Source organism: Panthera onca, chromosome A1, assembly GCF_046562875.1.
Source record: "Panthera onca isolate mPanOnc1 chromosome A1, mPanOnc1 haplotype 2, whole genome shotgun sequence".
NCBI lineage: Eukaryota > Metazoa > Chordata > Mammalia > Carnivora > Felidae > Panthera > Panthera onca.
This window is the reverse complement of record NC_138339.1, coordinates 37,450,041-37,463,930: the sequence shown is the minus strand read 5'-3', so window position 1 is coordinate 37,463,930 and position 13,890 is coordinate 37,450,041. Positions and strand designations below refer to the sequence as shown.

General features: G+C 36.8%; 1 protein-coding gene across 1 annotated transcript in view; it reads right to left on the bottom strand.

The window, feature by feature from the left end:
- The window catches only part of PARP8 (poly(ADP-ribose) polymerase family member 8), a 173,486-nt gene that overhangs the window by 18,428 nt on the left and 141,168 nt on the right, over positions 1–13,890 (bottom strand). The window contains exons 16-19 of the mRNA XM_060634582.3: positions 11,529–11,621; positions 4,507–4,632; positions 3,184–3,249; positions 582–649 (exon numbers count right to left, since the gene is read on the bottom strand). Of these exons, the coding sequence (XP_060490565.1) occupies positions 582–649; positions 3,184–3,249; positions 4,507–4,632; positions 11,529–11,621 (353 nt within the window). The remainder of the gene's footprint in view (positions 1–581; positions 650–3,183; positions 3,250–4,506; positions 4,633–11,528; positions 11,622–13,890) is intronic.

The following is a 13,890-nucleotide window of genomic DNA, read 5'->3' as shown; positions in this document are numbered from 1 at the left end:
GGCAGGCATGGTAGGAGGGGAGCTCTCAAGCCACGCTCCTGTTCTCGCTCAGCCCTCCTAGGATCCCTGTGGGACTACGGCCTTGCCCCTCACCACGCTCACTCTGAGCAGGGCATCACCTGCAGCCGGCAAACAAAGAGCTCATCAAGTTTATGCTGTCCTTGTTAAGGGAGTGAACCGTACGAGACATACATTTTAGAAAGGTTTTCAGTAAGTGTTTGAAACAGTGAGTATTGTCACTCAGTCCTCACTTAACGAGACAATTAAATGAACCAAAACGGCTTCACCATTAGAATACAGATAATCACATTTTTTAAAATAACGGACAAACTGCCATCAAATACACTGTATACCTGTGTAGCGCGTAGGACAGCATTTTCTTCCCCTTGTGATATACAAGTTTCAATTAAAGTGAGAGTCATTATGGACTCTGATTATAAAATCACCAGGCCTCACAGGCTTGCAGAACTGTAGCATTGCAGGCCTCGTAAAATGGGGCCCTCCCCCTCCCCCCTCCCCGCTTAAAGCAGGCAGTAGAAAACGATGCCGTTTTAATGAAGAGGAAAACTAAAATTGTATACCATTGCAGCAGGGGATGAGCAAGGGGGTCCTGTTTATCCATCTGCTTCTTGATTTCGAGATACGGTGCCTGAAAAAAAGTCATTATACTTCGTGATTTCTCTCATAAATTCCTTTCTTCCTTTTTGTTTTTCCTTTTTGCAACAGGAAAATCAGGTTGAACAGGTGTACCTAATCTAGTTAAACCCGGAAGCCCGTGGCTGTGAAGTGGTAACAAACAGCAACAATTTACCCTTCTTGTTCCCCCAACAAGGCCAGGTGAACTCGGAACTTCCACATAGCACAATGGACTTGCGCCAACATTTTGTTACCCAGAGAGGTTTCATCAAGCTTTAGCCTGGCTTCCTGGTACTAGGCCATGTCCCTAAAGGTGATCCCGGGCATCATGCTGAGTCTCTGTTCAAAGTAATATAATGCCGCCCAACCACAAGAGGTATCTTGTCCCAACCTACACTGCCAACCTTCCGGTAATTCTCTACTTATCCCCCTGCTGCAATTTTCCTGTTCCCCACAGCTTCCTAGTTTCACTACTCCACGAGCCCTTCTTGGTCCCTTGCTGTACTCACTTTAAAAACCTCAGTCACCTTGGTCCTACTCGGAGGTTACCTCGCTCAAGCTGCAAGTCTCTCTTTCCCACTCCAGTCCTCAAATAAAATCTATCTCGCCACCTTTAACAAGTGTCGGGTGCCATTTCTCTTCGAAAATGACTGTTTTTAACTTTTAACTAACATCAAAGCAAACCTTGTATCATAGCTACTACTTATGCTCCTATCCTAGGGTCCTGACTTAGGTCTAGAGCTTTACAGGAAAAAACTGGACAAAATTTACATAGGAAGAGCCCTTCTTTTGAAAGTTTTTCCTGGAATTTACCCAGACAATTAACCTTTTCAGAGAACAAGAGGCAATCTGTCTGTGGCAATTTAGGTCTATCTATAGGGTCAGTACATTCTAGAAAATAGGACGGTATTATGTTATATTTATTGGGAGAGGTTTAAAGATATGACGCAGTGAACCCTGACGGCATCCCTACGAAGCGCACACTGGAAGGCGATGCCACATTGGTATTTACTATTTACCACCTTGACAGTGAAGAGGCTGAGGCATCGAGCAATTACGCAACTTGCCCAATGTCACAGGCCACATCATCGATGAGTGAATTATACAACACACGCCTCTGACTTCCTAGGCTGACTCTTGATCGTCTCCACTGCCTTCTATTTAAAATAGCTTACACATGACCCAGAATAAAGGAAGCAAATTTTGGCAGAGAGCTGATCCCAGAGTCAGAATTTTGTAGCTATTTTTATCCAAGAATGATCCTGGTCTAGGGTATCGTATAAATACCCTATTACCACCAAAGTTTTTGGTGACACAAAAATGTTTACTGAACTTTATGTAAGATATTGGAACAGGTCCTTTTTTCTCCCTAAATGGAAATGTGTTTTATTGTTTTCTTTGCCTTATACAAATAATAAATATTTGTTTGAAAAGGAATTCAGGTAACACAGAAAATTATGGACATAGAAAAACAACTAGAAAGCATGATGGCTTTTCAGCAAATACTATAACGGGTGAATTGAAGATCTCCTCATTTACCATCGTCAGACACACACTGTTTGTTGATGCCTATTTGACTACATGGAATAAATACTATCAAAAGAATGAAATCTCAAATTTGGGAATGTTACGATGTACTCTGGGAGCATATTTTCAAGTAGAGTAAGGGTGATGGTGGGGGAGAAGGGAGCAGTGACACAGAAGTTTTGTGGGCCTCAAGACTGAAAGAATCTAATACTCTTTCCCCAAAGATAGCAAATGACCCAGGGTAGTATTTATTGTAAGCCTCCAAGGCCTCCAGGGCAGTGCAAGCCTTGAAACCACCATATGCAAACCAAACCCATAATGTGTGCTGATGTCAATTATGGATTATTAATTTCTACTTATAATAATGAGTTGTAAGCCTCTCTCCAAATCTTTGGCAGTGGAAAGGCCTCAATAATTCAACGGTATGTGCTTTTCCAAGAGCTGGACTACAGCCCAGTGATCTGTTAGACTTTCATAATAAGCCACAATCCTTGCTCATCAAACTTCACCAAAGGCTCTCTAATGACCAAAAACATAAACTCATGCTCTCTGGGAGTCTTGTGTCCTCTGAAGTTGTTCTGAGAATCTGTGTTCTTTCTAAAATATTTATGCACAATTTACACTTGATAGAATATTTGTTTTTATTTTGCCATTAAATATGTGTTAAAATTGCTACTCTTAATGAAAATTGACAGTCTAGGAAGATGGTACCAGATTTAACCTTTGCCTTAAGATATTCTGACACACTTCCATATGCTCAAACTCCTGCAGAGAGAATGAGGATTATAATTATGCAATTACCCTCCAAAAGTCACTGTGGTAGCCCACCAATACACTGGTGTAATTTAATTAAAACATCCTAATACAACACAATTTTAATCTGTAAATTATTTTAATTATACTCCCATCTAATAGAAAAGTCTACATTTCACTACACAGCCAATACTCTCAGACATTTGTAAAATATGATTTTACTCTAGCAAAACTGAACTACATAAAACCACAAGGTGATATACTTACTTGTGTCATTTCTCTAATAGAAGTTATGCTATCCAGTGCTTTCATTACTCGATCATAGTTCTTCTTCTGTTTGAACAGAAAAAAAAAAAAATAGTATTCACTATAAGCCTTTGCAAGTCTGCGCATTACTAGAGAAACATATTATTTCTGTATGTGGATTTTCCACCATTTGTCTGTTGTGTACATAAAAGAGAAGACTTTAACAAGATGGTTTTGGGATGTAGGATATATAACTGAGTTAGAGAGAAGAAAAAAGAAAACAATGCCAATCCTACTTAAACAATACAATCCTATTTATGTATAAGTACATAAAGTCATGTTTAGCCTGCAGGGGGAAAACTATAAATACAAAAAAGATATTGGGCTCCTGATTCTTACTTTCACTAAAAAAATTAAGCCATGATGTATAAAGTAAGCATAGAGTCCTTCTAAAATCCAAAATCCACTTTAAATATTACAAAATCATTTTGTTTTTATTTCCTTTTGATTGAAAGATTATTACCAAAAGAGTATGACTAGCAGGTGTATAAATGACACCACTTAACTGATGATTCATCTTCAAGCACACTGTAACTATGTGTACCGTTGTCACTTATGAAGGAAGGAAAGCTTTTCCAAGGACATTTTTTTATAGCCATTGTTTCTGGAAAATGATTTCAAGATGAACAGTGATAGAAACTAAGGCAATTTTAGCTCTCATGCAATTTGAAGATTTTGCTATTTTAGAAGGATTCCACCAAATCTCCACGAATATTTGTGAAATTGTTTTCTGAAGAAATGTTAGTTGATCACATGAATTAAACTTCCACTAACCTTCATATAACAGGGGAGGAAGGGGGGGAAGGCAAGGGATGAGGAAGCAAAAAATACAAAAGAAAAACAAGTCGGTCCTTTTACCCATGACCCTGAAAATGAGGTTACACTAAGCTAGAATCTCAAAAAATATAAAATGAAATTAATCATATCAGCCATTACAAACCAGTTTATTATAGCTGTTTACCTGCCTTCCATGCAGATGGGATGTGTAAAGATCACAATTTGAGAGGATGAAATGGGTCTAGGTTCATAAAGATGAAGTTCTAAAAAATGATTTTAAGAGACGGAAAGACAGGGAAAGTAACAGGATATGGGAAAGACCGAAGGAGGCCGGAAACCAAGTTTGTGTTAGAAGAACCGTATTTACTAAATGGATCCAGAGTCCGCAGCATGTCAGGGATGTGCCTGCCAAGGGAGGGATTTAGATAGAAAGAGGAAAGCTAAGGAGATTAGAATTTCAGCTGCTGTTACCGGAAACGGGAGGGGCGCGCGAGGGTAAGTACTCACCCTGGGGTTGAAGGCCAGCATCTGAGGATCGTTAGGATCTACCACAGAAGGATATGGCTCGAAAATGACAACTTTTCTAGGAGATTCCAATGCAGACCTACACATGGACACTAGTAGATCTACCACCTTGAAATACATACATAAGATAGTTACCATCCTTTGGGTTTCATCAAGTGCTCTGCCATTGTTTCTTCCTGTCATGGTACCTAGCATAAGTTAATCAGGAAAGCCTCAGCACTGCTATCAACTTCTCAGATCTGTAACTTACGGCTTCAGATCAAGTTTGAACAAACTTGACCACTAACTTAAAATAGCTGACATGTGTTGGAGTGCCTGGGTGGCTCCATCTGTTAAGCACCCGACTCTTGATTTCAGCTCAGGTCATGATCTCATGGTTTGTGGGACTGAGCCCCACAATGGGCTCTGTGCTGTTAGCTTGGGATTCTCTCTCCTTCTCTCTCTCTCTGCCTCTCCCCTGCTCTATCCTTCTCTCTCAAAATAAATAAACAAACATGTAAATAAAATAAAATAAAATAAGTTGCTCCCAATTACGTCCTAATATCCCTTTGTCATGAACACATATTATGCTCTAACATTGTTCTAGGCTCTGTGCACAAGAGAGACAGGTCCTTTCTCTCGTGGAATTTACACTCTAATGGAGAAGATGCATAATAAAACAAATCAGTTAAACAAATACATGTTTAAATACATTTCTGGTCATGTTGAATGCTGTAAAAATTAAGCAGGCATTAGAGACTAAGGCAATAGAGGGTGCTGTTTCTGAGTGGCTAGGAAGGTGTGATGTTTCAACAGAGACTAGAATAAAGATAGAGAGGGAGACCTAACTCTGGGGAGAAACCGTTCCGGGTGATGGAAACTGCAGATGCAGGAAATGAGTCTGACATGCTCTAAGAAGAGTGAAGCTCCTGACATCATCTTACTTCTTCCAGCTCTTTGCCTCAGGCCATTAATGACCTTCGTATGCTAAATATGATGGTTTTAGTCCTATGTTCTTCTATGGCCTTTTCACACAATTTACTAAGAGGCAGTGTTATTTAACAGTTAAGGGCAAGGCCCCCTCTCCAGTCCCCAAACCAATGAGCTTCTGGCCACGGAATTAAGAAAACAGATACTGTCTAAATGGAGACAGTGTGCCAGTGTGAAGACAGGGACATCATAAGGAAAGCAATGGGCTTAATCTTTATAGAGAAAAAATACTTCGAGAAAGTTTTTAAACAGGCATTTTAAAAATGCACACAAAGAGTAAAACAAATTTTGATTCTTGTGGTTAATGAAAGGAGCACTGTGACCTAACAATGGCAGGGCTCACTCTGTTGTGTGTATACTCACAAAACACAGCCACCCAATCACAGCATCCAGAAATGCCAGGGACCTAAAATAATTAGCAACACTCAAACCATTCCACTGGGTATATGATCTATTAGTAATACTTCTCAAAGTACACAGACATACATACCCCCAAGACTCACTCAGAGAACAGTAGGACTGAAACTGTTAGTATGTTTTTAACACACTATTCTATTTATAGGTGTGTGTATACATAGGATTTCCAAGCAATAGATATAATAAAGACATAATAAAATCCTTTTTGTCTTCCATACCCACACTCACATTCCTTCTACCCCAGAGCGATGCACTTTAACCCAGATACAAATTGTTTTCAGCATTATCTGGTCTCCCAATAAAAGAAAAACAAGTAAAAACTCCTAAAAAAGAATAATCAGTAAAATAAAATAGCCTCTTCTGAAACTCTGGCAGTGGAGAGGGAATTGGCACTGTCTTATAAAAATTTTCGAGAATTACATGACACGGTCTGCAACTGAAGCTTTATAAAAGTACACGCCCTTTGCATATAGGGTCAAATGATCTTTGACAAGGGTACTAAGACCACTCAATGGAAAAGGATACTTTTTTCTACAATGATGGTGGGAAAACTACATCCACAAAAAACTGGAGTGGACCCTTATACCATACATAAAAATTAACTCAAAATGTAATAAAGACCTAAACCTAAGACCTTAAACTATAAAATTCCCACAAGAAAACATAGGAGATAAGCTTCATGACACTGAACTTGGCAACGATTACTTGGATTGACAACAAAAGCAAATACAGACAAGTGGGTGTGCATCTAACTTAAAAACATTGGTGCATCAAAGGACACAATCAATAGAGTGAAACGGCATAGGATGGGAGAAAATATTTGCAAATAAGATATCCGAAAGGGGGTTAATATCCAGAATATATAAACAGTTCTTACAACTCAACAAGAAATCACATAATTTAAAAATAGGAAAAAACCCAGATAGACGTTTCATTAAAGAAGACATACAGATGGCCAACAAGCATATGAAAAGATGCTCAACATCACTAATCATCAGAAAAATGCAAATCAAAACCATAATGAGATATCACCTCACAACCATTAGGATGGCTACTATCAAACAAACAAAAAAACAAACAAACAAACCCAGAAAATAATAAGTGTTAAGCACATGAAGAAATTGGAGTCTTTGTGTGCTGCTGATGGAATTACAAAATGGTGCAGCCACCATGGAAAAGAGTATGGAGGCCTCTCAAGAAGTTAATAACAGAACTTCCATATGATCCTGCTGGCAGTGACAATCCCACTTCTGGATATATTTCTAAAATAATTCAAAGAAGGACTTTAAACACATTTGCATATGCATGCTCACAGCAGCATTATTCATAATAGCCAAGAGATGGAAGCAACCAAAATGTCCATTGACAGTTGAATGTATAAACAAAATGTGGAATATACATACAGGAAATATTATTCAGCCTAAAAGAAGAAAATTCCGTCACATACTACAGCATGGGTGAACCTTGAGGATATTATGTTAAGTGAAATTACAAAAAGACAAATATTTTAAGATCCACTTATGAGGTATTTAAAGTAGTCAAATTCATAGAGACAGAAAGTAGAATGGTGGTTACCAGGGTTGGACGAAGGGGGTTTACATAAGGGGAGTTGTTTTAATGGATATAGTTTCGAGTTCTGCAAGATGAAAAAGTTATGGAAATCGGTTTCACAACAAGTTGAATATACTTAACGCTACTGAACTGTATGCTTAAAAAATGGTTATGATAGTAAATTTTATGTTATGTGTTTTTTACCACAAGAATAAAGATACAAACAGATACAATAATTAATAACCCGAACAATGTTCCTTCTTTCAATCAAATATTTATTAAACATCTTGTGCTGAAAGCTTCAAAACAATCAAAACTACCAAAAGTTATATGCATTCTTTTGCCAATAATTTCACCAGTGGAGTCAAGCAAACTCTAATGAAATAATGGATGTCGGGGTAGAGAATTTAATTAGAATTATTTCTGTTAATATATGTCCTAAGCTAACTTCAAAGAAATAGCATAACTACCATAGCAAAATCACATGCGGTCTACCAAAGCCTCCTACTCCTGGCTTCCTGGGTATAGAGCTATTGACTGGGGGCAGTTGCTCTGCGTGGGACATTTCTGCCCCTTTTGTCCAGGTCAGGCTGTATGATTAGCTTCAATCACCTCAATCAATGGACTGGCAGCGGGAAGGGGTGGAGCTGAAGAAGCAACAGGTGCACCTTCTCAACTTTTCTCTCCACTCTACTATCGGACAGGTACTTTAGACAGCAGAGCAGACGGTCCAGTTCCCTCAGTCATCACACAGAAAGCTGCCTAACAAACATTCTAATTGGGCAGCAGCGTAAGCCAGAAATAAAAATGTCTATCATCCTAAACCACTGTAATTTTATGATTTATCTGTTGCAGAAGTTAGCATTCAGAATTTTTGAACAAGGAAAGGTTTGTATAACACTGGATTTGTATTCGTCTGCATGTGTTAATTTTTCAATGAAGGAAAGTGTCTACTTTAAAAAATAAACATTAACAAATGACTATGATTTCTTCTACCACAAATCATGTATTTCCCCACTCTCAGCATTTAAAATGAGAGATTCTTAATAGGACCTCAGCACATATGGTGAGTGGCGTAGCCATCAGGTTACACACATCTTTCCTCTTAGCCCAAATAATATAATTGAAGAGGCAATCTGGAGGCTAAGATACTTAGGATAGAGAAATACAGAATTCAGGCAATGGGAATTAGGCCATTTGTTGAGTGAACAGAAGTCTGTGGGCTTACAGAATCACATGCTGCCACAGGCCATTACATACAACTCAGCTGGCAGAGCAAGACTCTGCACCCTCCCCCACAGGTAAAGGCGGCCTAGGAGCACTTGCAAATGAGAAAGTTCAAGTCCAGGTGAGCAAGAAAGGCATGTACAGGAGTGGCCTACGGATATATAACGTATTCTGTAAAAGAGGCGTATTGAAAATTGAAGATCGATGGCCTTCAAACATTTCAACATGGATTCCTTTTTTCTTAATCATTTATATGAGATCCCAACACACACACACAAAATGGAGCTGTTTTTGTTGAAACAGTATTTGAGGGTTTGGAATCCTAGCTGCTGAAACACACTCGTTCCAGGATAGCCTCCTTCAGTGTCCCCCTAAGGAATGTTCTTGCAGCCTCATAGAACCATTTAAAATGTAGGCGCCAACTGATGCAGCAGGACTACTGAGATATACTAGAAAGAGAATCTGTTTCCACCTAATCTTTGGAATTATAAACAGAATATTGGGTACTTGCTTTAAAGTAGTGAAAAGAATATTCCACTTTGGAGTAGAACCACTAAGTTGATATGGCCGAGTAATTGTGTTTTATAACTATCATGTATAATCCAAAATTAATCTCTCTTTAGCAAACATTATTTCTTGAGATGTATGTATAATAAGGGGGGGAAAGCACCTAATCTAATATTTTATCAGCCTAGCCTACTTGCTGGCATGATGTTAATTTTCTTTCTAATCCATTATTTCTTATTTCCAGGCTTTAAATCCTTCCCTTTTCAAATGGTCTGAGGGACAATTTACATCCACTAAAATGCACAAATGTTAATTTTACCACTCAAATAATTTTATATACATACATACATACATACATATACCTATTATATATATACATATATAAATACACACACACATGCACACACACTATTCATGTAAAATACATGTATGTATATTCACAAACACACACACACCTGTGTAAAGCTTAATCATCTTTACCTAGCTATAAATAGCATGTAGTAAACTATCTTTTCTTTGAGCAATATTAGTTCCAGTTGGTAAGAAAAACTTTCACATTAAAAAAAATAATAAGGAAAGAAAAAAGACCCACATGGTCAGACACATTCGAGAAACCCTTAAAGTAGTGGCTACTCATTTTCTTAGTTTCCGTTTTTCTGAGAGCCTTTAATATGCAAATGTGTGCATTTTGGGTGTAGGGGCAATATCAATCTGTATTTCTGAAATTTAATCATGGAATCTTTTTTGCCACATGACATACAATCACTGTTCTACTGGTTGTATTTTTATTTCTCATTTGTAACTCATTACATCACAACTGTTTTCCTTAATATTTCTTCAGGTGGATATATCTCAGTTTAGTTAATCAGTGAAATAATCAGGTTAACAGAATGTACGTAAATCCATGAGGCCTGCGCTATCCATATTTACCGTTGTACCTCCATCTGGTGCAATGCCTGTTACAAAGCAGGCATTCAGTACTTGTTGAAAGAATGTCTGTTATATGATCATTTGTTCCCACTCATCTTTGCAAATTTTAAAAATGACAGATTGGCAATTCTTTTCACATTTAGTTTCCTGTTGATTTCAAATACAGCTGAATATTTTCTTATGTTTCTTTACTAACTATAGGTCCATATTTGTGAATCGTGCGTTCATTTCCTCTAATAATCCGTTATGATCTTCATGGTTTTCTATTTTTATGTGCTTTTATACATTTATGTTTGAGGGAAAATAAACTTTTTCATAATTATCTCTTAATGTTCACTATTCTTTCAAGTAGAAAACGTGAAATATGTATGGACTCGATGCTGGTGTTTTCCTTTATGCTTTCCTGAAACGGCATAAACGAATAAACCTGACACACTGTTTACTCTCCTCTAGTATGTACACGGTATTTTCAAACAAAACTCTTTAGGCCATTGGGAATTTGTTTCTACCAACAGTGTAAAGAGCTAATCTGTTCCCCCCACCCCACATTACAGGCCATTTGTTCCCACTTACTAAATCATTTTTACTTTACAACTTTATATGATGCCTTCTTTAAAGTATATTAAGTATATCTTTAACAAGATCTGTTTTGGGGATCATTTGACATTCTATTCTTTGCCAGTACTGTATTTTTTTTAAATATAAGATTGCATAATATTTTTTTGTATGTGCTTGGTCTAGCCTCCCTTAATTAACATTCATAATTTTTTTATGTTTTGTCTGATTTTTTTTCTTATAGATTTATTAGAAAGTTAGGTTCCATGAATAAATTTTAAAAATCAATTGAAATTTTGATAGAATTGCAACAAGTAAATTCTATCATCTTTATAATATTTTTTTCCTTCTGGAAACATGGAATGCTTCTCTACTTCCAAGTTGTTTCATTTTTTTTTTTATATTTATTTGCCTTCCTATGTCGTAAACACTGCTATTGTAAAATTGGATGCTTTTTCCTATATGTTCTGCCCTTTATCTTTTCACCTAAGTTTCAGGAATAAATTAGATTCCATTTTATGGTACCATAACTTAACAAATAAATTTTACAGAATACATGTGCAAGTGTTTCGATATTTCAACTTCACCGTGAAAGAATCACAATTATTTTTTAAACAACAGAATGTGGGTTTAATTTCTTCCCTTGGCAATGGCAAAATGACAAAACACTCACTAGATAAAGATAGCAAAATTGAGTTTCTATCTATTAAAAAAAAAATCAAATGCGGGTTGTTTTTTAATCTAACGTCAAACTATCAAATATTTGTCCAAAAGACTGAAGGAAACTAGTAGGTCAGAACAAGTTTTTCAAATCAGAGTAAGGAATAATTAGTATTGCGTGTTACTACCTGAGCTCCAGTTGCTATCTCATCAGCAGCTTCATTCATTACTCCCAGGGTTTGAAAAGCAAATACACAAAGCTCTCGTTCACACACAGTGGGCTACAAAAGAAAGGGGAATGAGTTACACCACTGTTTTCCATTGCCCAATTCCTAAATTAAATTTATGGCATTCCATGTAATAAATAATGCAAAAGTTTCAGAATGCTAAAAAGAAAGGAATCCTATGACTTGGTTTAATACATTTCTAAATTTAGGTAACAATTGGTAAATAATCACCTAGTGATACAGAGTCACCAATATAAGAAATCCATTTCAAATAGCTGTAGGCACTTGCACTCAGAACTTTTTAGCAGTAGATGGAAAATACATCTCTCCTGCTTAATACACATTTGCATCTGAGATGTATAAAAAAAGGCAGACACCTAAGCTGGTGATATCCTTAAAAAATGAGGTTAAACCGAACAGCTATGTAAAATAAATATACAGAGAAGAATTCCACTTTTCCCTAGGTAGTTTTCTTTGGAAGACATAAGCATGACTCTGCTTACTTGTTACCCAGCTCTTGAAAGATTGGTTTTGGTGCAAAGACTTGTGACTTCAATAACCTCCTGAAGTCAACAGCACTGAAATATACACTCTGCAATTGCTTTCGAAAAGTTCTCATCTTTCAAATCTAATATAGTGTCATCTGTTTGATTTATCTTATCTCCCGAGTTACATTGCATTAGGTAGCTGATGAAGCCTAACGATACAATCCATGGTGCCGCTGCCTAGCAGACAAAAGGCATTTGTTAGTGCCACTGCTTCTAAGCTCACTCATTTCTGAGGACCACTTGGTCTAGTGCTTATCCAGTGGGAAGTATGGTCCACCCTTTATATTCAAAAAGGGTCCAAGTGGTGGCTTTGTGTACATAAGCATGACCAATCACAAACATTTCTGGTTGACGTTCCCCAAAGAATTTTAGGGAAAAAGGAACTGATATATTTCCTTCGTCCTCCTTAAAAGTGCAGTTTGATTACATTTCAGAAACAGCAGGAAAAACTACCTATGAGAGCAAATTAATTGGAGAAAGTTCTTCATCCATACTCAAGCTATATACACACTGCTATACATAGATGGATATACTTAGAGCAGACTGTTCAATTTCCGCAATTTTTTGTTTACTTAAGTGTTTAACCTATTTTTTATCTTCTATTTTTTTGTGTGTTTATCTATGTGTATGTATGTCTCACACTCAATTTTTCCCAGAGACATTGGATTGTTTCTTCTCTTCACTTTCTAGGAGCATGATATGGTCTGAAACAGTAACAGAAACTACTGATTGTACATTTAGTGTAGTGCCAAACACTATACTGATGTTGAGGATAGTGGAACAGTATACCACCGAGGGTCCAGGGGGAAGATAAAACTGTGGCAATCATAAAGAGCCCTAGGAATTTATTCATGTAACAGCTACCCAACAGCGTTCTCTGAGGAAGTAGACAGGGACACAGATGGTGTTTTTAATACTACTCTTGTCAAATAACCATACATTTTTATGAATAAAATCCATCAATCCCAAAGCTAAAAATAGGATAAAGCTTATTTAGTGTATATGAGTAACAATTGGCTTTATTTTGTCGTTTGAACTTTTGGTAATCAATTACACTTACTTTGTGATCATCCAAATATGTATGTATGTATGTATGTATGTATGCATGTACATGTGTATTCACACACAGATTCCAGGAAATGTTTTAAAACAAAAGAAACTACCTTTTTCAGTACCTGATTATTGCTTGAAACAACAGAAATAAAGATGAAAGAAAATACTTCGTCCTATATTAGATTGGATGGATAAATTTTTATAATTTTAACTTGGGAAAAATTTCAAAGACTTAAGGAAAAAAATATAATAGTTATTGTTACATATCTCTATCAGCCCACTCTGTCCCCAATCCTAGAGATTCACCACCCTGGTTTGTGTCTCAAATAATTTTCACCAGTTCCACCCCTGATCTCTTATTTTTTTTTATCCTGGGTAACATATAAACATTTCAATGTTTTCTTTCACATTTCCTTTTCATCCCCCTCCCAGACATGATTATATCCAAATATCCTAATCACGTGGACTTACCAATGGACCCATTACTTTAAATAATAAACCTACAATCCTAATGATAAAGCTATGGCTTGATTACTTTATGGACACTTCTTTTCCCTTCTTGCATCTTTTTGATTAAAATGTATAAAGCTGATTTATAGGAATATCCTGTTTCTGCAACTGTCTGAAGAAGGAAATCAGGTACCCTAGAAAATTTGGGGGGGAAAAAAGAAATTTTGCTACCATACTAAAAAATTAAAACTGCACATTATATTCTTACAAAA